Source organism: Bubalus bubalis, chromosome 9, assembly GCF_019923935.1.
Source record: "Bubalus bubalis isolate 160015118507 breed Murrah chromosome 9, NDDB_SH_1, whole genome shotgun sequence".
NCBI lineage: Eukaryota > Metazoa > Chordata > Mammalia > Artiodactyla > Bovidae > Bubalus > Bubalus bubalis.
In genome coordinates, this window is record NC_059165.1 from 53329451 (window position 1) to 53351400 (window position 21950).

At 44.9% G+C, this 21950-nt stretch overlaps 1 protein-coding gene across 15 annotated transcripts in view; it reads left to right on the forward strand.

Annotated features, from left to right (window-relative positions):
• Positions 1-21950, forward strand: part of PPP2R2B (protein phosphatase 2 regulatory subunit Bbeta) — a 704283-nt gene that overhangs the window by 632495 nt on the left and 49838 nt on the right. For all 15 annotated transcript variants that reach the window (XM_044947515.2, XM_044947519.2, XM_044947516.1 and 12 more), the window contains one exon: positions 7713-7877. In XM_044947515.2, coding sequence (XP_044803450.1) covers positions 7713-7877 — 165 coding nt within the window. The remainder of the gene's footprint in view (positions 1-7712; positions 7878-21950) is intronic.

Genomic DNA, 21950 nt, shown 5'->3' on the forward strand with positions numbered 1-21950 from the left:
GGACTGAACACTGGGAAAACCTGTGCGTGTGTGCAGAGAGGCTGCTTTCTCTCTTTTGTCCCTCAATTCACCCAAGAGAATGAACCTTGTTACCCCACCACAACCGGAAACATTTTAGAAATGTTGAGCTTCACCAAGTTAGCATTTCACAAAGCTTCCAAAGTGAGCATGTGGACCGAGGGAGACAGACATGTAACCATACTAGGGAGGATGAGACTGACAGTCTTTTTGGGGCGGGGGAGGGGGGTGCCTCTATGAAGTAGCAGGTGGATTACATCATCTCCTATAGTTTTCTTCCTTTTTTTGTTGATAAATTCACAAGTTCAAAGGCATTTAAAATGAGGGTTAGGTAGTAACTGGCCACAGGATTTGAGATTAAAATCTAGGCCTGTTTGTTGTTTAGTTGCTAAGTCATGTCCAACTCTTTGCAACCCTATGCGTGTAGCCTGCCAGGCTCCTCTGTCCATGGGATTTCCCAGGCAAAAACACTGGAGTGGGTTGCCATTTTCTTCTCCAGGGCATCTTCCCAACCCAGGGATTGAACATGCCTCTCCTGCATTGGCAGGTGGATTCTTTAACACTGAGTCACCAGTGAAGCTCCAAATCTAGGCCTATCTCACTCTTATATTCCAGGAAAATGCCCTCTATCACAGTATCTTAAGTGTATTCCTAGAGGTACGGTCAAGGTGCTATGGATACATGGGTAGGAAGGATCATGAAAGAAGGGCTGGAATATTTCATACAGAAAGTAACACGTGGATTGGCCTTTAAAGGAGGTATTGAGTATTTTCTAATGGAGAAATTTCAAGCTCTGTGTCACATGAATAGGCAAGAGGCTGTGGTTATGGGACTTTCAAGTACCCCCCACCCACAGCTGTAAAGGACATCTTATCCCATGTCTTTCGCAGCTCAACATGTATCCAAAAGCACCACCTAGGGCACCACGTGTCTCTTTGTCAGTCCTCTCATAGTGAGCCTAGCAACTGGCAAAGCCCTCCATGAATATTTGCACATTGGCTTTTTTTAAGCTCTTAAGAGAGGAAGATCCCTCGGAGTCCTCTCTGGAGGTTTTCAGTGTGTTGCCATCAAGCAGCAAGTCCTTTCTGCTGACAAGATCTGGATGGCTTGTAATCACTGCTTTCTATCCAAAGATTAAATTCAGACTTTGAATAAAGATTTCAGATAAACTCTTTTTCCCTAAAACAGAATCCAGCTCTAATATGCCCAGTTTTCAAGGTCATGATAAGGCTATTCTCCACTTTCAGTACTGGCAGACTTGAAATGCTATCTGAAAAGCCTCGACTGCTTTTGAACATGGGTGTCTTACCCAGGTAAATCTAGAGTCCAGCCTCCTGCTGGGCTCTGCTACCAGTAGTTGGCTTAGAAAGAAAAGGGAGGGAAAAAATCTTCTCAGTATCAGCAAAATTAACAGAGATAAAGACAGAAGCATATGCGAATATCTTGAAAAACTCACAAACCTAATGCATATAAAAGCTATCTTTGGAAAAAAAGACATGTTTTCTTTGAAAGTTTGGATTATTCAATCCACTGCAAAAACATTTAATAAATAACTTTTTCTCCCCTGTCTTATTTGATCATCAAAATTTCTCAGACTAACAGAGTTAACAGAATGATACCCATTCAAAGGCAAAGAAATTGAAATCCTGAGAGAGAGAAAATGACTTTCCCATATCTTGGAGCAAAATAGAGGTGGAAACAAAACGAATTCTAATCTTTTGACCCCACTTGTTACAATTGCAGTATTTATCACAATATTGTCTTCAGCTTTACCCAGAGGTGCGGTTCCTGGTTTCTCAACTGTCTCATAGATGGTTCTAAGCCAAGGAAACTACTTTACTCACTGTTTGTTTTCTTGATTTAATAATATGGATTCATTGTAGATATTATAAAATGACCTATAATCTCAACACCTAATTTTGTGTATATACAAGGAATTTACATCACAATTTTAATGCTGGTTAATTTCCACAGAAAAATAAGGACATTTTTTTTAATTCTTAATTTATCCAGAAAGTCTTATTCTGTTCAATCTAGGGTCATACACAAACACACACACACACACGTGTGCACACATACACACTGCCTATTCACACATATATACTTTCTCCCTTCCCTGTTTTGTCTGTTTAACAGTTATTACTACCTAATAAACTATATGTTCTATTTATTTATCTAGCTTGTTTAGTGACCATGTTCCCTTCTAGAAAATAGGATCCATGGTTCAGGGGATTTTTTGATCTGCTGTGGTCACAGCTATAGGTCCTGTGCCTGGAATCTATCCCTGGCAGATTCTTTGTGAATATTTATGAAATGCATGAAGGAACAAATAGATGAACCCAAGCTAGCATTATTAAAGGATAACTTAATACTAACCTTAAAATCAAATCCCCCTGTAATATATAACTATATTTTCTTCCATTCTGTTCTCTCTCTCTAATTCTTTTTACATGGCTATGATCAGACTGTATATATTTTGTATCTAACTTACCTCACCTAAAATTATACATATGTATAATAAGCATTAAAAAAAATCTTGTCTTTTTCAATCTTAAAATAGTACAACTTCATTAAAAGAAAATGTAGAAATGAAAAAACTGATAATTGGAAAGAAATTCATAGACCCACCCCAGTAGAACTATCAATGACATTTGGTAGTTTTGCCTTTTAGGCCATCAGTTTCAGAGTATAAATTTTAAATGGCATTATGGTCACACTATGGAGAAGGAAACGGCAACCCACTCCAGTGTTCTTGCCTGGAGAATCCCATGGACGGAGAAGACTGGTGGGCTGCAGTCCATGGGGTCGCACAGAGTCGGACACGACTGAAGCGACTTAGCAGCAGCAGCAGCAGGGTCACACTATACATAGAATTTTTCCTGCAAGTTGTTTAACAGACTTGGCATTTCACTGCATAAACAATTTAATGATATCAACCAGAGTTTACACAATCATTTCCCTATTTCTGTGTATTAAGGTTGTTGTTAGTCTTTCTCCTTTATAATGTTTCTATAGGCATTTTTATAGAAAACTTTTCCAAATTTGGGATCAAGGAAATGACTCTTGAATGGTCCCTGTCTCCCCTTGAGCATCCTGCCATAACCCTCTTCATCTCCTTACCCTACCGCTGATGTAATTTATGGTCTTGGCTTTTTATTTGTTTGAAGCTGATCCCTTAAGAGGTAACCTCCTAGTGTCTTCAATTATTATTTTAAATGATGCCTTAGGCCATTGCCTGGCACAGCAGTGCCCTCACCTTCCCGCCTCCTGCCTTCCAAGCATAGAGCTCAGCTGCCAAACTGGCTGTGCCCCCTCCCATCCCCAGCACTGCCTCCAGTCCCAGCAGAGAGGCAAATTAACCCCTTTTGTTAGCAGAGGTAATTTGCCTGGGCTCAGCATTAATAAGGAATGCTATAAGCGGTTGGGGTCAGGATGAACAGATCTGTCAAGCCCCAGGGTTAATTTAATAGCAATCTGTTGGCTGTCTGCCTTGTATATTAGCCATGAATCCATTGCTCTGTTTTGCCTTTGCTGTTTAGTTCTTTGGGACAACAGGGAAATAATTTGGATAGAGAGCTCTAAAAGATGAGAAAGAGAAAATTGACTGTCAACATGCATCATTCCATTTCCAAGATAATACAGGGAGCCAGGCATTACTCCCTTTCGTTCTCCTTCCCTCCCAGCATGAAGGGCACAACCGCACATGCTGGAGGTGTGTGTCTCCCTTGAGAGCGGTGTAAGGAAAAAGACTGAGTTTACAGAGAATGCATGTAAAATATGCTCTCTTGTCATCCCCACACACCGTTGAATTTTTGGAAACTAGACTCCTCCTAAATGTTTTTAGAACTCAGAAAATCCTCCATCAGTTAATAATTCAAGAAATCCTTTACCATGTTTATGTCTCAACTTACGTTTCCTTAAAAAAAAAAAATCACATCAGAGAACACAAAAATCCTAGGTCAGATGCTGGGTCCAAATTCTGGTTCTGAAAAGTATAGCGCCCAGAGTGGTAGGCGAATTGAACAAGCACCAGTTCCAAGCAGAATCCCTCTCAGATCAGCCAGGGGAGTTTCAAAAGAGCCAGAATTACATTGCTGGGAAAGGCTGGCTCTGTGGGAGCTATTCATCAGTGAAGGAGGATGGCATGTGGTCAGGAACCAGGCTCTAGAGTCGAACAAACCTGGGTTCAGATCCCAGCTCCACCCGCTACCATCATGTAACATTAAGTAACGTACCTCAGCCACTGTTTCCTCTGCTTGAAAACAGGTCTATTAATAATATTAACATCATAAGGATGAGGTGAAGATCAAATGAGACAGTGCGTGGCACTTGATGAACATTGGCAACTGCTTTTTATTTTCGTATTATCTTTCTTGTTGTCCTTATCATCACAATTACTAAAAAGAGGATTGGAGTCATGGCTTTTCTTCTGAACCCCATAAATTCAGACCCAAAGAAGCACTCTATTTAGTCACAAGGAAGATGCTTGGGTGTGAGGGACAGTGGGCAGGCTTGGAGGTCCAGGATGGATGGCGGGGAAGGAGAGAGGAAGGGTCCAGTGGCAGCAACCCTAAGCACATTCAGTTCTCATGGTGTTCTTGAAGGTGGAGGATGCTCCTGGTTTCATATATATGTTTAAGCACTTCGTTTTCACACGTTCTAACTTGTGAGCTTTATTTTTAGGTGAGAAAAAAAGTAACCATAGATGTAGCACCTCCCCCTCCCACACAGCCAAGATCCTTTCCAGTTAGCTTGTTTTTAGAGCTGTACTGGTAGAGGTTGAGAAAGCTAACACCAGATTTTCTTGCCCTATTTTGGGAAAAGAAAAACATGCTCACTGGCACAGTGGAGTATGGAGGCTCTTTCTGGAGGGAAATGAAATCTGACAACAGCTGAACACCAACCTCTGCTCACCCCACCCTGTATTGTGGCCACAAAGCCCAGGGCATGCGTGGGTCAGGGGGCTGGGAAGAACCCCAGAGCTGCAGCTTGGGGCCTTCTTTTGGGGGGAAACAGGCTCCTGTTCCCCAGCACGTGATAATATTTATAACTCTGGGAGCAGTTGAGAAGGTAGTATTTCATGAGTCCAGGGGACCTACATTCTCCAGAGACACAAGTAATATCTGCATCTGGGTTGCTGAGGGAAATTGTAGCAAAATGTAATGTTAGTTCAATCTCAAGAAAATTTTAGAAAGAACCCAACAGGATTTATAAGAGATAATTGAAGGAGAAAGAGGCACAACCAGATACACAGCCATTATTGCATCAAACGACATGCCAGAGCATGGGTGATATTTGCTAATAGATGACTACTGAGTTAGTGCTAATGTGACTAAAAATATCAGTGCATTTACTCATTACTCTTTTAAACTCTAAGGAGGAGATTAGGCCACCAACCTCACAAAAAAACATAGACTTTTATCCATCCCAGTCAAACAGAACTGTCTCAAGTTATTGCTTGTTGATTCAATGCAGTGTTTTCCAAAATGTGATTCGTCAGTTCCTGGCACACCCATAAATGTGTTCATTTTAATTATTAAATGCATTTATTTCAGGTGTGTTATTTAAAATGTAACTAGCTTATTAAACTGATGATTTCATGAATATTGGATTACTGATTACGAGGCTGAGTAAAGAAAAAAGTAAGTCAATTTAAGTTCACCCATAGAAACAAATGTTAAGTTGAAAAATGCTACCCGGTAAACAGGTGGGGCGAAATCACAAATGTGGTTCAACAGTGAGAATCATTTTGGTTCACAGCATCCACATCAAGAGACCTCTTCCTACGCAGGTTCTCAGACAGCAAGCCCTCAGGCACCTCCCTACCTGCACCCAGGTCCCCCACGCTCTCAGTAGGGATGTGAATGGAACAAACTCACCCCCACTAAGGTGTTTGTTTCTATTAGGTCACCATCACATTGATAGATGAAAGGCCAAATGTTTCATTTCAATACACAAGGATATGTTCCTTAAAAATAGAGGTAAGATGATTCTTCATCAAAAAGGAAAATACTCAGGACAAAAAAAGGGAAAACTATGATAAAACTAAGGGTATATTACAAGGGAGGCCAGAACTATCCTGCTGTACAATTGGATGGCTTTTCTTTAATACTTGAACTCCCACACAAGCTCTAAAGCAAATCACAGTTTATGGAGATTTGAGATCCTGTATATCTTCAGTAAGAGAAATTTTGCATAATTACTAAAAAGTGCAAATCTTGCACCTGGGATAAAATCCTACCACTGCCACTCTTTAGCCATGTGACTTGGGACACGTTACTTACATACTCTGAGACTCTGTTTCCACCCTTTAAAAAACAGAGATAAGGGAAGTGTTGATTAGAGAGCTGTTATAAGGATTAAATGAAAGAAAGCACACGACGTGCTTTGGACAGCAATTGAACTTTATTCAGTGCTCAATAAATGGTAGCAGCTGTTGTTATTATAATTTCATTGACATTTTTTTTTTATTTTATTGCAGTAAAATTATTTTACAATTTTGTGTTAGTCTCTGCTGTCCAATGAAGTAAATCAGCTATAAGTATACATATATCCCCTCCCCCTTGAGCCTCCTTCCCACCCACCCCCATCCCACCCAGCCAGGTCATCACCGAGCTCCAAGCTGAGCTCCCTGTGTTATACGGCAGCTTCCCACTAGCTGTCTGTTTTACACATGGGGTGTATATATGTCAGTGCTTCTCTCCCAGTTGTCCCACCCTCCCCTACCCTCCCTGCGTCCACAAGTCCATTCTGTACATTTGTGTCTCTATTCCTGACCTGCTACTAGGCTCATCAGTACTATTTTTCTAGATTCCACATATATACATTAGTATATGGTGTTTCTTTTTCTCTTTGTGACTTACTCAACTCTGTATGACAGCTTTAAGTTCATCCACATCTCTACAAATGATCTAATTTCTTTCCCTTTTATGACTGAATACTATTCCACTGTATATGTGTACCAAATCTTCTCTATCCACTCATCTGTCATTGAACATTTAGGTTGCTTCCGTGTCCTGGCTATTGTAAATAGTGCTGCAGTGAATGTTGGGGTATACATGTCCTTCTAAATTATGATTTTCTCAGGGTATACGCCCAGTAGTGGGATTGCTGGGTCATACGATAGTTCTGATTTGAGTTTTTTAAGGAACCTCCATAGTGGCTGACTCAATTTACATTCCCACCCAACAGCGCAGGAAGGTTCCCTTCTCTGCACACCCTCTCTAAAGATCCAAGGGATTTTGTGGGAGAAGATTCACAGTCTGTCCTAGATACAATTTATCAGCCCAGGAGTTTGGTTAAAATTTCAAATATATCAAATTATTTAGTTGTGATGGGACTGGTTTCTTAACCACTGTTGTAAAATGAGAAATGAAAGTCCTTGCAGCCTGGCACAATTTAGCCTGACTGCGTGAGCAGGTAACCTTAATGTGGATGGAGCATCTACATGTTATGGGGGATGGAACTCTGATTAGGGCCTGGGGAGATCTGAGGTCTAGTTCTGCCTTTGGCCACTGAACATCCCTGGGCCTCATCTGTGTGGGTCCAGTGATAGCTGCCTGTCTGCCCAGAGTCCTGATGAGGATCCTCCATGTGTGCTCAGTGCTGACCTGTACCTCTAGATAAAGCAACGATGCTTAGTCCCCGCTGAGGCACCCCTCCCCGTGGTCCCCTCCTTGACTCGTCTGTGCCAGATATCGTGGACATCAAGCCAGCCAACATGGAGGAGCTCACGGAGGTGATCACGGCGGCCGAGTTCCACCCCCACCACTGCAACACCTTCGTGTACAGCAGCAGCAAAGGGACAATCCGGCTGTGTGACATGCGGGCGTCGGCGCTGTGTGACCGGCACACCAAGTGTGAGTAGCCAGCCACCCCGCGGCTGATGCAGTGGGTGCGCCACCGGCCCCTGACGTGCAGAAGGAGAAGTGGGAGGGCCGGGGGGGGGTGTTGCTCTCCTTCCCCACCTCAGACACACCAGGAGTAAGAAGACTACACATGTGTTGTCCTGACTCGGGAGTCAGCTCCAAGTCTGGTGTTTGAGTAAAGAGAAAACCTCGTGTCGAGTCCCACCAACACTGGCTTTGGGCCGTGGAATACAGAGATGAATCAGACATGAGTCCTGTCATCGTCACATGGTGATATGGTCTGAACTATGTTTTAAGATCCGTCTTGCGGCTCTGGGGAAAATGAACCTGAGGACAAGAAGCAGGGTTGGGAAGACCAGTTAGGAGAGAGTTGTGATATCAGGCAGGAGACTTGGGTGGCCTGGACAAGGGCAGGGTGTAGAAGTGGAGAGGAATGGGTGGGTTCTGGACGGATCTTGGCAGTAGAATGAGCTGGACTTGCTGGACAGTGGGGGAGCCTGCGAATACACAGGAATCGAGAATCGCACCTGGGGACGGTGACTAAGTTCATGCTTTAGCGTGTATTTGGAAGTTGTTGAGAGTAGAGCTTAAGAGTTCTCATTGTAAAGAAATTGCAACTGTGCATGGTGATGGATGCTAACGGAATGTAAATATTTGCACTGCTCTTGCCTGGCAAATCCCATGGACGGAGGAGTCTGGTAGGCAGCAGTCCATGGGGTTGCAAAGAGTCGGACACAATTGAGCGACTTCCCTTTCACTTTTCACTTTCATCCATTGGAGAAGGAAATGGCAACCCACTCCAGTGTTCTCGCCTGGAGAATCCCAGGGACGGGGGAGCCTGGTGGGCTGCCATCTATGGGGTCACACAGAGTCGGACACAACTGAAGTGACTTAGCAGCGACAGCATACATATATCAAGTCATTAAGTCTCATGAAACTAATATACTGTTATATGTCAATTATATCTCAATTTTTTTAAAAAAGTAGCAGCTGAGGGGCAGGGTTATTAGCTTCGTGGAGAGGGTGAGGCTTTGAGAAGCAGCACCCTAGAAGGCGCAGTGGTTCTAGTGGGCACTCAGGAGGGCTTCAGAGAGGGGTGTGGGGTCAAACCCCCACAGGCCTAGGGGTCACGCTGGAGTTTTCATGGTGTTGATGGTGCAGAGCGGCTCCAAACTTATGGAGGCTGAGTGGTTGGTGGCCAAAGGCTAAGACCGATGTAAGCAAGTGAAGCGAGAGCCAGGTGTAGTGGACAGGACGGACCTGGGGCTAGTAGAGAGGTTTTCTAGAAAACAAAATGCTTCCTGGAGTAAAGGTGCCTGGAGGGCAGCCGTCATCCGTACCCAGGGTCAGGCTAAACAACGTGCAGCTTCCAAGATGCTCAGGAGCCACAGGATCTGTGTGTCTGGCCAGCACCGTCTTCCGGGGCCACTCTGCCACTGCAGCTTGCCGTGAAGAATGGGGAAGGAAGCCCTCTCTCCCCCGCAGCCCCAGTTTTTTCATTTTAATTCCTAGTGACATGAGCGAAGTGATGATCATCTCTATGAGATGTGGCTGGGAGTAGGGTGACTATCTAGATCATTTTGATCATGTCCATGTATTCCTTTGCTGTGAGGAATATTGCCCAGGGCAGCTGGTCTGACTAGTGTGGTGGGATGTAGATTGTGTGGATCCTGGAGTCATACACACCCAGGTCAGAGCCAGGCTAATCTCTTATTAGCCATCTGACTTTGTCCAACTTTCCCTTACCTTTCCGAGCCTGTCTTCTCATATGAAAAATGGGTAAGATAATATCATCCACTTCATGGGTTTGTTGCAGGGCTTAGAAGAGATAATCATTAAGAATTGTTAATGAGATGTGTCATACTAAGTGTATTTTACGCTTCTGGAAGATTTTGATTCAGATGCTCCACACGTCCAGTACTCAATAGTCGTGTGTAGCTACTCTATTGGATGGTGCTGACTTAAGACTGACCTAAGACATTCCCTTCATTGCAGAAGGTTCTCTTGAAGACTACTGATCTGTAGTACTGGCTCCCTGAGGACATGGACTTGTTCTGTTTTGTTCACTGTTGTTTCCCCAGCACCTAAGATAGTACCTGGCTCGTGATAGATGCTTTATCAATGTTTGTTAGTGTCTGTGCTGATGTTGATCTTTGAGCCAAAAAGGGAGACTGATATGGCTGGTATATAAAGAATGACTTGGACAAGGAACAGGTGAAGTTCAGGAGGAATGCAAGAGCCTGATCATAATGGCCATGATAATGGACTTAAATTTTGTTTCAAACTCAATGAACTGCCACTAAAGTCACCAGAGGACTAATCTGACTACAGTTATTGTTTTGGAGAAGTTGCTTAGACTGAAGAAGAAGGATGGATGTTGGGTTCTGTCTGGGAGAACAAAGGGACACAAGGAAAGAGGTTAGGAAGATCCTATAATGAACACAAGGATTTCTTAACAATGCATTGTTAAATTAAGGGCACAGGATTCTTTCTTTGGTGGAGGTGGCTGTCCTGTGCATTGTAGAATGCTTTTTAGCATACCTGGTCTTTTCACACTAGATACAAGCAGCAAAGGCCCCAGTTGTGACAACTAAAAATGACTCCAGACATTGTGAAATATCCTGGGGTGAAAATTGCTTCTAGCTGAGAACCGCACATCTAGACTAAAATTTATTGGCAGGTCTTCAACATGATCTCCCTGTATCTGTGATCTGTCCATTACTTAAAAGCATTCTGAGGAGTACAATGGAAAGGTAAGACATTGTAAGACCAACACTCAAGCAATGTCAAGTTTGGCTGATGGGGAAAGATGTACCCGGGACACCCAAATGAAAGGTGGAGACAATTAGGGATGTGGACATTTGTAGGGGCATGGGATACTGGAAGGAGACCTCAAAGTGGGGAGGCAGAGGCTGAGGAGTCATGTTGAAGCACAAGTAGGATTTGGTTAGGTGAGAAATAGAGAGAAGGGTGTTTTTGGCCATGCACACAAGGGCATGGCTTTCAGGGCAAAAACCTAAAGTTATGAAGTGATGTAGCACCTTTAAAGAGTCTTAGCAAGAAGTGTTGGGCTTGGGTTAAAGAGGAATATGGAGAAAATGAGGTCAAATAGGTATGAAGGTTTATATCAAGTCAGTGGTTGAATATCAGAGTCAAAAGTTTATGCCTTCATTCATTCATTCATTCACTGAGTACCTGCTCTATACCCAGAGTCTGGCTCCTCTGATAGCTAGTCCTTCTTAAACTTCTGCACCAGGTACAGCACTCCCAGAGCCAGGCCATGAACCTTGCTGCTGTGAAGGAAGGGCAGTGCAAAGCAATTCAGCCTCTCTGATGTGCTCCGGGTGGGCTGGCCTCTCAGCAAAAGCGAAACGCCACACACCTGGCAGAGGCCCAGCACCTGAGGGGACGTGCTGACCACAGACGGTTTTCTTTGAAGTCTTATTTTTCCATCTTAAAATTTCACATGGGTTTTACATTTTATTCCCATAAAATGACTACTTTCCACTTAATTTAATATTTACATTTCTACCCAACCCCAAATTTCAAACAAAATTAACATTTCCAAAAGATGCAACATTTATCTATGGCTTCCTATACCACTTCGTGCACCCCCATATCCTCTTCCTCCTCCTCCCTGACCTCCAAGGATATATACGTCTGCCCCAGTTTGAGAAGCACAGTTCCTAGTATGTGAAGAGCAATTGGAGATCACTTGGTTGGAGAACAGAATTATAGAATTTATATTTTATGGAAGATTAACACAGTGGTGGTAGGAAGAAACAGGAGAATTAGAAGGTTGTGCCTTTGTTTCAATACAGTGGAAATTCATAACCTAGATAAGGATGGTAGCTATGGAACTAGAAGAGAAAGAAAAGGGGAAAAATAAACATTTTCTTTTAAAATAACTGTGGGGATGTAAAGCAATATTAGAGATTGGCATTCATCACACATGGATATTACTTATTCAATATCCTTCCCCTCTAGAGGAAGACAGGAACTGAATCTATTGGGTTGACCAAATAATTCATTCAGACTTTTTCATAAGATGTTACAGAAAAGCCCAAGTGAACTTTTTAGCTATCCCAATATTTTGCTCACATTGTATCACAAAGGACTGACATACAAACAGGTGCTCAGTAAATATTGATTCCATAAATAAATGTACGCCTTAGGGTTGAAATAAATGACATGTGGCTTGTGGACTCATAAGAAGCCATATGGAAAGAGAGTGAGGGGGTGAGGACCAGTCTGGGACAGGGTCCCAGTTGTGTGGGAGGTGACATGAGTCGTCTAACTGGGCTTGAAGGGCCACCGACCCAAAGTGGGTGGTAGAGAAGGCACGAGAAACCAGGTGTGTTCACAGCCCAGTGTGGCAGACACCAGCCTGGGCTCTGGAGTCAGACAGACGCACACAAGGGCTGGATAGTGAGGAGGAAGCTGCCTAGAAGGCTCAATGAACTGTGAACTCAAGATGGAAAAAGGATAAGGCCTTAGAAAGTTCCAGAATTAGAATGGCTTAGAGCAGAAGCATCAGAATCAGAACTCAGCTCTGACAGCAGCTGCGTGACCCCCCAAATCAAGTTATTGAATCCCTCTGAATCTCAAGCTCCTCCTTTGAACATAGAGATAATGAAGACTGTCTCACAGGGCTGGTTATTCATGAGGAGTAACTGTCATTGTGTGTCGAAAAGCTGAGCCCTGAGTCAGGCACATGGAAGTCAGCAAATGTCAGCAGCTGTTACCACAGTTACTCCTCCTGTGCATGCATGCTAAGTCACTTCAGTTGTGTCCGACTCTTTGTGACCCCATGGACTGTAGCCCAGGCTCTTCTGTCCATGGGATTCTCCAGGCAAGAATACTGGAGTGGGTTGCCATGTCCTTCTCCAGGTACTCCTCCTGAGTGTCCCTGATTTGAGGTTGGCAGCTACAAGGAGGGCAAAACTCCAACCCTCCTTCCAGATACATAAGCCCCGTTATTCATTTATTTAACTAGTATTTGTTGACGACAAACTATATGTGAGGTACTGTGCCTGACTCTGGGACACAGTGATGAGCAAAGCCGGGTCTGCTTTCTTCCTTCTTGCAGCTCAAGGTCAGTATTGGTGAGGGTCTGAAGAGAAACGGAGCCAGTAGGAGACATATATCTTTTATACATATATATGTATAATGTATATACACATACATACACATGCATATGTGTATATGCATGTATTACATGTGTGTATATAAATATGAAATAATTGTTAGAAGTATTTGGGTCATGCAATTAGGGAGACCAACAGGTCCCAGGACCTGCAGTGTGCCTGCAGGAGACCCAGAAGAGCTGATGAAGTACTTTTAATGCAAAGGCGGGCAGGCTTGTGGTCCAAGAAGAGCCAATATTCCAGTTCAACAGCAAAGGCAGGGAAAAATTGATGTCCATGCTGGAAGGAGTCAGGCAGCAGAATTTTCTCTTACTGGAGGGAGGGTCAGCTTTTTTTTCTATTCAGATCTTCAGCTGATGGAATAGGGCCCACCCCCATTAGGAAGGACAATCTGCTTTACCCAGACTATTAATTTAAATGTTAAATTCACTCAAAAACAACCCTCCAAAAACTGCAGGATTATGTCTGACCAAATATCTGGCCACCCCATTGCATAAGATGAACCATCACACTGTCTGAGGAGGGAAGATACATTCATCAGAGAATCCCAGATAGATATGACATCATGACTGTAATAAGTGGTATGAAAACAGAGCCTTGTGGTGCTGGGAGGGGATGTAACAAGGACCTTATATCCCAAGGCAGTGACCTCTGAGCTTCTGCCTAAAGACAGAGAAGCTCCCTGAGGAAGATATTGGGGAGAATCATTGAGCCCACACATCCAGGTGTTCCTGGAGGCTGCTCCTCCCTACAGTCTGGGTCGCACACAGCCCTGGAGAAGCAGAACCCAGTGGACAGTCCCTAGGGAGGCCAGGAGCGAGCCAGCCATTTGCAGACCCCTGCCGCATCCTTGCCTCCCCGCGCCCAATCCCGACATCAACAGCACTCGGAATTGCCAGCCGCCAGCCTCCTAATCTAATTAAGGAGCGAACGAAATTCATTTTCTTGACTCAGTCCAAAGTGCCGACCTTCCTCGGTGAGCATCTCCCTTTGTTTGGCTGCTGCAGTGGCGGCCCCAGCTCCCGCCAGCTGGGAAAACAAGTTCAATCTGACCTCGCGCCTGACATTTCATATTGATTTTCTCCATCCTCCTCCAACACCAGCCTTCCGCAGACCATGGTTCAGCCCGGGTGTGCAAACGGAATTGAGACAGTTCATCAGAGTTCAAAATGAAAAGCAACATTGGCTTTCGGAGATGAGCTCTGAAAGGAGGGTATTTAATAACCGTCGATGTTTAATCAAAATGCCGAGGAGATTCGTGCTATCAGAGCTGCATATATTAATTTCCATATGTCCCTCACTCTGCATACTCAGCAGGGGTTGGAAAGGATGATTCTCTTCCTCATCTCTCAATTTTTTTTTCTATCGCTCCTGGCAGTAGTGACAAGGGTTGTGTTTGCAGTTTGAGATTCTAATGCCTGAAACAATAGGGTGCTGATGGCAGCAGCAGGGGCTGAGCTGTTTTGCTTTTCCCTTTTAATGTGTGAGTACTGGGAGTTGGGGCTTCCCTGGTGGCTCAGTGGTAAAGAGTTCACCTTCTAATGTAGGAGACATAGGTTCGATTCCTGAGTCAGGAGGATCTCCTGAAGGAGGAAATGGCAACCCACTCCAGTATTGCTTAGAGAATCCCATGGACAGAGGAGCCTGGCAGGCTACAGTCCATGGGGTTGCAAAGAGTCAGACACTTAGCAACTAAACAACAACAATTAGGAGTTGAGTGAAAAAACTGGCCAGATGTGGTGAATGACAACCTCGGAAAGGGGAGAGACATTAAATTTAAACTCCCTTCCCAGCCCCATGGGAATCTGGTCCCTGCCCACCTTTCCATCCTCAATCCCTTGTAGTCTGACAACAATGGCCTGCTTTCTGCACCTTCAGCACACCCAGCCCTTTCCTGCCTCAGGCCCTTTGCACAGCCTGTCCCCTACCTGAAATGCCCTCCCACCATGCCCTCCCTTGTCTGGACTACTCTCATTTTTTAGGTGTCTGGGGAAATACCTCTCAAAGATGACTTCTCTGTTTCCCCATCTTCACTCTATTTCTACTACATCACCCTACTTTATTTCCCTGCATATTTCTTTGTTCTCAACTATAGACATTTTTCTTCCTCTGTCTCCCTGACTAGAATGTAGACTTCATAAAGGGATGTGTGCATGCTATGTCACTTCAGTCCTGTCCAACCCCGTGCAACCCCATGGACTGTAGCCTACAGGCTCCTCTGTCCACAGGATTCTCCAGGCAAGAATACTGGAGTGGGTTGCCACACCCTCTTCCAAGGGATCTTCCCGACCAAGGGACCAAACTCACGTCTCATTACATCTCTTGCATTGGCAGGCAGGTTCTTTACCACTAGCACCACCTGGGAAGCCCCCATAAAGGCAGGAACTTTATTTCTTTGACCAACCACTGCATTACTAACACTTAGCATAATGCCCAGCTATAAGTGAGGCTTCACTGAGCAACTGTGGTGGAAAGGCAGGCAGGTGGGAAAAGGCAGTTGAAAGAAGGGGTTTTCAGTTATGAGAGTTGTTATAACAAAGTACCGTGGGCTGGGCAACTTAAAAAACAAAATGTAATTATCTCCCTGTTCTGGAGGCTAGAAGTCCTGGACCAAGGCATCACCGGGATTGGTTTCCTCTGAAGACCGTGGAGAAAGGATCTCTTCCAGGGCTCTCCCCTTGGCTTGCTACTGACCATCCTCTCCCTGTGTCTTCATGTCATCCTCTCTCTGCATGTGTCTGGGTCCCAAACTGTCCTTCTTATAAGGACACTAGTCATACTGGATTAGGGTCAACCCTCATGACCTCATTTTTTAAATTTAATTACAGCTTTAAAGATCCTACCTCCAAATATGGTTATATTCTGAAGCACTGAGGATTAGAACTTCAATGTAAGAATTTGGGGGCGGGGTACACAATTTGGCCCCTAGTAGAAGACCTGAAAATAATCCAGAGCACAGTCCCTGGGGCTGACAGATCCAGGGGTGGGTCCCGGGCTTGTTCGCCACAGGCAGCCTGAGCAGGTTGCCAACGCTGATCCTTTCCTAAAGATGGTGAGGCTGAAAAGTGGGCATGGATCTGGGGCACTTGGTGCAACCCCAACCCGTCATGAGCACACAGTGCCTGTGGCTCGTATTGAATGAGGTGGGGACCAGAGGACAGGGGCAATAAAGCCTGTACGTGGAGCCTCCACACCTCCCCACGTGTTTTATGGTGATGATGTCTGGGTGCTTTCATGTGGTGTGGAAGCATAATTTCTCTCTGAATAAAGGGGACTTGAACTGATTTTCCTGGAGGAGGGCATGGCAACCCACTCCAGTATTCTGGCCTGGAGAATCCCATGGATAGAGCAGCCCGGTGGGCTACAGTCCATGGGTCTCAAAGAGTTGGACACAACCGAAGCGACTTAGCATGCATGCAGGCAGGAACTGATTTTAAAGGTGATGAGGTGCTAAGAAGTCTGTTTCCTACTCAAAAATCATGTATAAGCATCCTGAGTAAGCAGAGTTTAACAGCATATAAGAAAAGCAGAAGCTTAGGTGTATGGGATTGCCAGATACACACCATTGAATATAAAGTGGATTTTAAAAAAATAAAGCAAGAACCTAAGGTATAGCACAGGGAACTGTATTTCATATCCTGTAATAATCTATAACAGAAAAGAATATGAAATATATATATATATAACTAAATCACTTTGCTCTACACCTGAAACTAACACAATATTGTAAATCAACTCTACTTCAATTTAAATAAGTCATTTTAAGAAAACTAGCAACTGGAATCCTCAAATGGGAGTGGGAATTGAGAAAGGGGTTCCATGAAGGGCCATAGAGATGTGACTTGCCAACGACCTTTGGACACAGTTAAAGATGGAGCATGCGGGGAAATGCTTATGATAAATGTTAAAGCAGGATGCAGGGTTACAAACCAATCCTGAATTCAGCAGTGTGAAGATAAGGACAAGGGGGTGTTCATGAAAGGGATGATGTCAGGGCACTGAAATGCAGGCAGTTTTCCTATTTTCCAGATTCTCCCCAAGGTTGCAGTTTTACTTCTTTAATTGGAAGAAGTTTGGTGGCTAACCAGAGAGCCTGCTGGGTGCCTCAGCTCCAAGATGGACAAAAGGGATTCCCTCCACACACACCCTGGACAGCACCTGTTTTAGGTCCTTAGGATGGGCAAGGCAGTGTGAAACCTAGGATGAAGTCTCCTGTCTTAGTCCATTCGAGCTGATGTAATTGAATACCAAAGATTGGATGGCTTAAACAACAGACATCTGTCTCTTGGTTCTGGATGCTAAGAAGTCCAGGATAAGGCACCAGCAGATTCAGTGTGGGGTGCAGACCCGCTTCTTGGTCCACAGATGGCCATCTTCTTGCTGGGTCCTTGCACAGCAGAAGGATGTGCGGGTACCTTGGAGTCTCTTTCTCATAAGGGCACTAATCACATTCGTGAGAGCGCCACCCTCATGACCTAATCACCTCCCCAACCCCTCTTCAGATACCATCACACTGGGCGTTACATTTCAGTGTAAGAATTTCTTTTTTGGGGGGTGCTGCGCCTGATCTTAGTTGTGGCATGAGAGATCTTCACTGCAGCATGTGGGCTCTTAGTTTTGGAATGTGGGATCTAGTTCCCTGACCAGGGATTGCACCTGGGCCCCCTGTATCAGGAGTGCAGGGTCTTAGCCAGTGGACCACCAGGGAAGTCCCTCAGCATACGAATTTAAAGGGACACAGTCATTCATTCTATAGCATTGCCCAGAAGCACAGCCCAGATCATGTCAGCTTTGTTTCTTCCCTTCTGTCAAACTAAACTGAGAGTAAACTCACAGATAGGGCCAAATCAGGGGAGGAAAATCAAAGTGGTATTCACTGTCAGTCTACATCCATGACCTAAAACAGGTTACTTAACCTGTGTCTATATTTGCTCACCTATAGCATATGACTAGTAGCAGCACTTACCTTATTATGGGGCTTATGAGGATTAAATGAGAAGACACCGTGAAGCCTTAGAACAATGCCTGGCCCATGAAAGAGCTCCATGTTAGTTATGGTTGCAGAGGTGATGCTGTCTTATTTCCCTTCCACATGTGTCGACTAAGAGCAGGAATGGGGTGGGAAGTAGCCGTGGTCATTATGTAATCATGTCAGCAGCTTTAATCACAGCTAACTTCTGTGGCATTTACAATATTAAGAGAGTAAGCCAAGGTCCTGACAACCCTATGGGGGCCAGATGATTATTAGTCACATTTTATAGATGAGAAAACTAGCTAAGAGAGGAAATGATAGTCTTACGGCCACCAGAGAACAAGTGACAACTGGGTTTGATCCAGACGCACACCTCTTAACCAGGACTCTAGAAATCACTTATTCAGCTAAGATTTTTTCAACACCTTCTCATTCCTGCCTTCAGGAAGCTTTGATTCTAGCAGAAGATATACAAGTATACAAATGAGTGAGGTATTAATAATTTCTGACATTGAAAAAAGCTATAAGAAAATTAAAGGACTAAAGAGTTGCTGGTGCAATGCTATTTCCCTAGGGTGGTGAGGGAAAGTCTTGGAATTGAGACCTGAATTATCAGAAGGAGCCAAACAGAGAACACCAGAATGGGAAGACCCTGACACAGAAACAACCATGTGTGAATACCCAGAAGGGGAAAGACCTGTGCTTGAAAACTGATGTGCTGGGGACCAGTGTGGAGGGTGAGGCTGAAAATGTATGCTGGACCAGAGCATGGGGAGCCTCACGGGGAGACCAGAGTGCTGGATTTCATTCTAGGCGTGACCAAAGCTAATAGACAGCTCTAAGCAGGGAAGTGAATACTCAGTTTATGGTCTTAAAAGAATTCCAAAAAAAGATTGGCAAGCCTAGAAGCACTGAGCCCAGTTAGGAGGCTCACGCCATGATCTGGAAAGAAATGATAGTTGCTGTGCCAGGTGATGGGGTAGTGATGGGGTGATGAGTGGATACACACAGAATCTACTGAGGCGGTCAGGCTGAGAGAGGCTGAAAGCGGAGAGGTGACAGAAAGGGAGGATCCTGAGAAAACTTGGGTTTTGGTTGGAGATGCCAAGGGTATAGTGGCAATATACCCTGATGAGACAGGAAGGAACAGGTTTGGCGTGCAAAGACCAAGGGTTCTGTTTTGGATATGTCCAGATTGAGATGCCTGTGATACACCCAGTTAGAGAAGTCTGATAATAGTTGGATACCTGAGTCTGGAAGAGGTCTGGGCTGGAGGATAGAAATGTAGGAGTCATGAGTATCTCGTGGTCTTTAAAGCCATATAGGAAAGAGGTGTAGATGCAGAGGAGCAGAGAGTCCAGGATGGAGGCCAAGCACTTACCAGTGGGGTCGGGGGAGAAGCAGGCAGCCTCTTATAAGAGACTGAGGATGAGCTGCTAGGGAGGTAAGAGAAAAACCAAGGAGCAGAGTTGGACGGAGGGAGTGGTAGGCATAGAAGCCAAGAGAAGAGAATGATTCAGAAAGATGCAGGGATCAATTGTGTCAGATGCTTCTGAGAGGTCAAGAAAGGTGAGAGCAGAGAAGTGAGTATACGATTTGGTCTCGTGGAAATCTCTGGACATTAACTAGTTAATTAAAGTCAAAGCAGCTAGCAGACTGCCTGGCACATAGAAGGTTCCCAGTGCACATCTGCTGTATGAAATCAATGGCTGTGTGAGCACAAGGCTCAGTGTCTGATGACACAGGACAGGTTCCTAGGTTGCATCTTAATTCTGTCTTCATTTGGCCAGACCTGCCCCACTCATTACCTGCCCTAGAGGTCCCATCCTGTTGTCAGGGAGTGGCTTGTGCTGGGGACTTGCAGGAGGGGAGGCTGGCCTCACAGGGTCTTGAAGGCCAGAGTGAGGAGCCAGGGCTCCTCTAAGCAGTGGTGATGGACAATCCTACAGCATCTGTCCTCCTGTATTGGCTCTACTGGTCACTCTGCTTCCCAACGTCATTCTATCCTTGCCCCAGGGCCCTTCCACACTGGCAAATAGGCAGCTTGAGACATGGCCACAAAAATTCCCTCCATCAGATAAGATCAAGATGGGCTGGGTGTCTGGGGGTAGTCTGCAGCAACCCTGCCATGCACTTAAATCTGCCCATCACAGGCCTGGTGTGCACACAGTCTGACTTTTCCATGTTGTGGGCAAAAGGTAGAAGCACTTTAAGTACTTTACGTCATCATTGGAAAAACAACTTGGTTTTCAGTGTGAAAGGGGCAAAGTTGGATGCCTAACCTAACAATCTAAATCAGAAATTCCATTTTCCCCACCAAAGATGCATCTAGTGGAAGGGGCTGAATATTAGCTTTGAGCCCTTCTGTAGTTCAATTAAGTCTCAGAGCAACCAAAGCAGATTGATTTTTAGTAACTCCCGATTACAGATGAAGCACAGAGAGGTAAAGAAACTTACCCCACAGCCTGTATGGGGGGGGGTTTGGGAGAGAATGGATACATGTGTATGTATGGCTGAATCCCTTCGCTATTCACCTGAAACTATCAAAAAGTGTTCAAAAAAGAAAGAAAGAAACTTGTTCCAGATCACAGTGAAAGACCCAAGATTTGAGCCCACGTCTGTCTGCTTCCCAAATTCTTTTCCTGGGTATATTTGACAGCAGAAGAGTGTGATCTTTTTCTAACATCCAGAAGGATAATTTCATAGAATTGCATTTTATACAGTTCCCATGGGTTGGATTCCTCAACACAGCAATTTCCGATGGCAGCATATCTCTGCCTTTACGCAGAACATGAAATCCACTGTCTCATTCATCACCTTCATCTACGAACTTAATTGCCAAGTCCTGGCTCTATAGGCCACTGGATCCCTTAATAAACCTATGGCTCATTCCCCTGATCTCTGATGGAATGTGTCCAAAGGCATCAGCCCTGGCTACAGCTGCAATGCATCATCAAACCTCTGAGGTTTGACACAGCTTCTGAAAGGGGTTCAGTATTGATTGGGGGCGTAATTAACAGTGTCTATTTCAGGGGAGTTTGGTTAGGTTAAAACAACAAAACCCTTTATTAAAATGATTTTGCCTGATGACAGGATTACAAACACACACAGACACCCACACACCCCCCTCCTGGAGAAAAGCCAGAGCCTTGCTCCAAGCTGCAGAATTCACTGAACCCCGCCCCCCAATCCAGCATCTACCCCATTCAAGCTGAGCGGCAATTAGCAGCAGAGCAGGCAAGGCCCAAGCCTCGCAGTAAAAATAGAATCCCTCCCCTCTTCCTCATTTCCATTTTTGATTAATTTAACCAGTTCTGTCAATTAGTCATCCTGGAGACTCCAGTTGAGTGGATTTTCCTAAGAAAGGGAAAGCTTATTAATTTTGGAGGCAAGTGTCATTCATTAGCAGTTAACACTGTCCCAGGCCCTGCCCTCTCCCCCTCGAGGGGTCTTGGCTAGAAAGGCAGAGGAGGCTGACACTGGCTCCAGCACGTGGCTGCAGCCCCAGAGACACAGGACAGGAAAGCTTGGCCTCGAGGTCAGATGTGAGTGTGGCTGCTCCGTGCTTGGCGTGTCTCAAGGGCACTTGCCTATCATCCTCGTTCGTGACAAGCCATCGCTGACAAAGCAGTCACAGACACTGGGTGAGCATTCTCAACGTGAGGTTTGAGAGAACCCCTGTCAAGGGACTACCTGGAGAAATTTTCCCCAGGGAGGGCTGCTGGCCAGACAGAGCCTGGGGAGGGATCTGAGCAGGGCGGGATAGGTCTTAAAATAGCCCATCTCTTCCTGCCAGTCATTGTTGTTCAGTCGCTAAGTCGTATCTGACTCTTTTTGACCCCATGGACTGCAGCACGCCAACCATCTCATCCTCTGTCACCCCCTTATCCTCCTGCCTCAGTCTTTCCCAGCATAAGGGTCTTTTCCAATGAGTCGGCCCTTCAC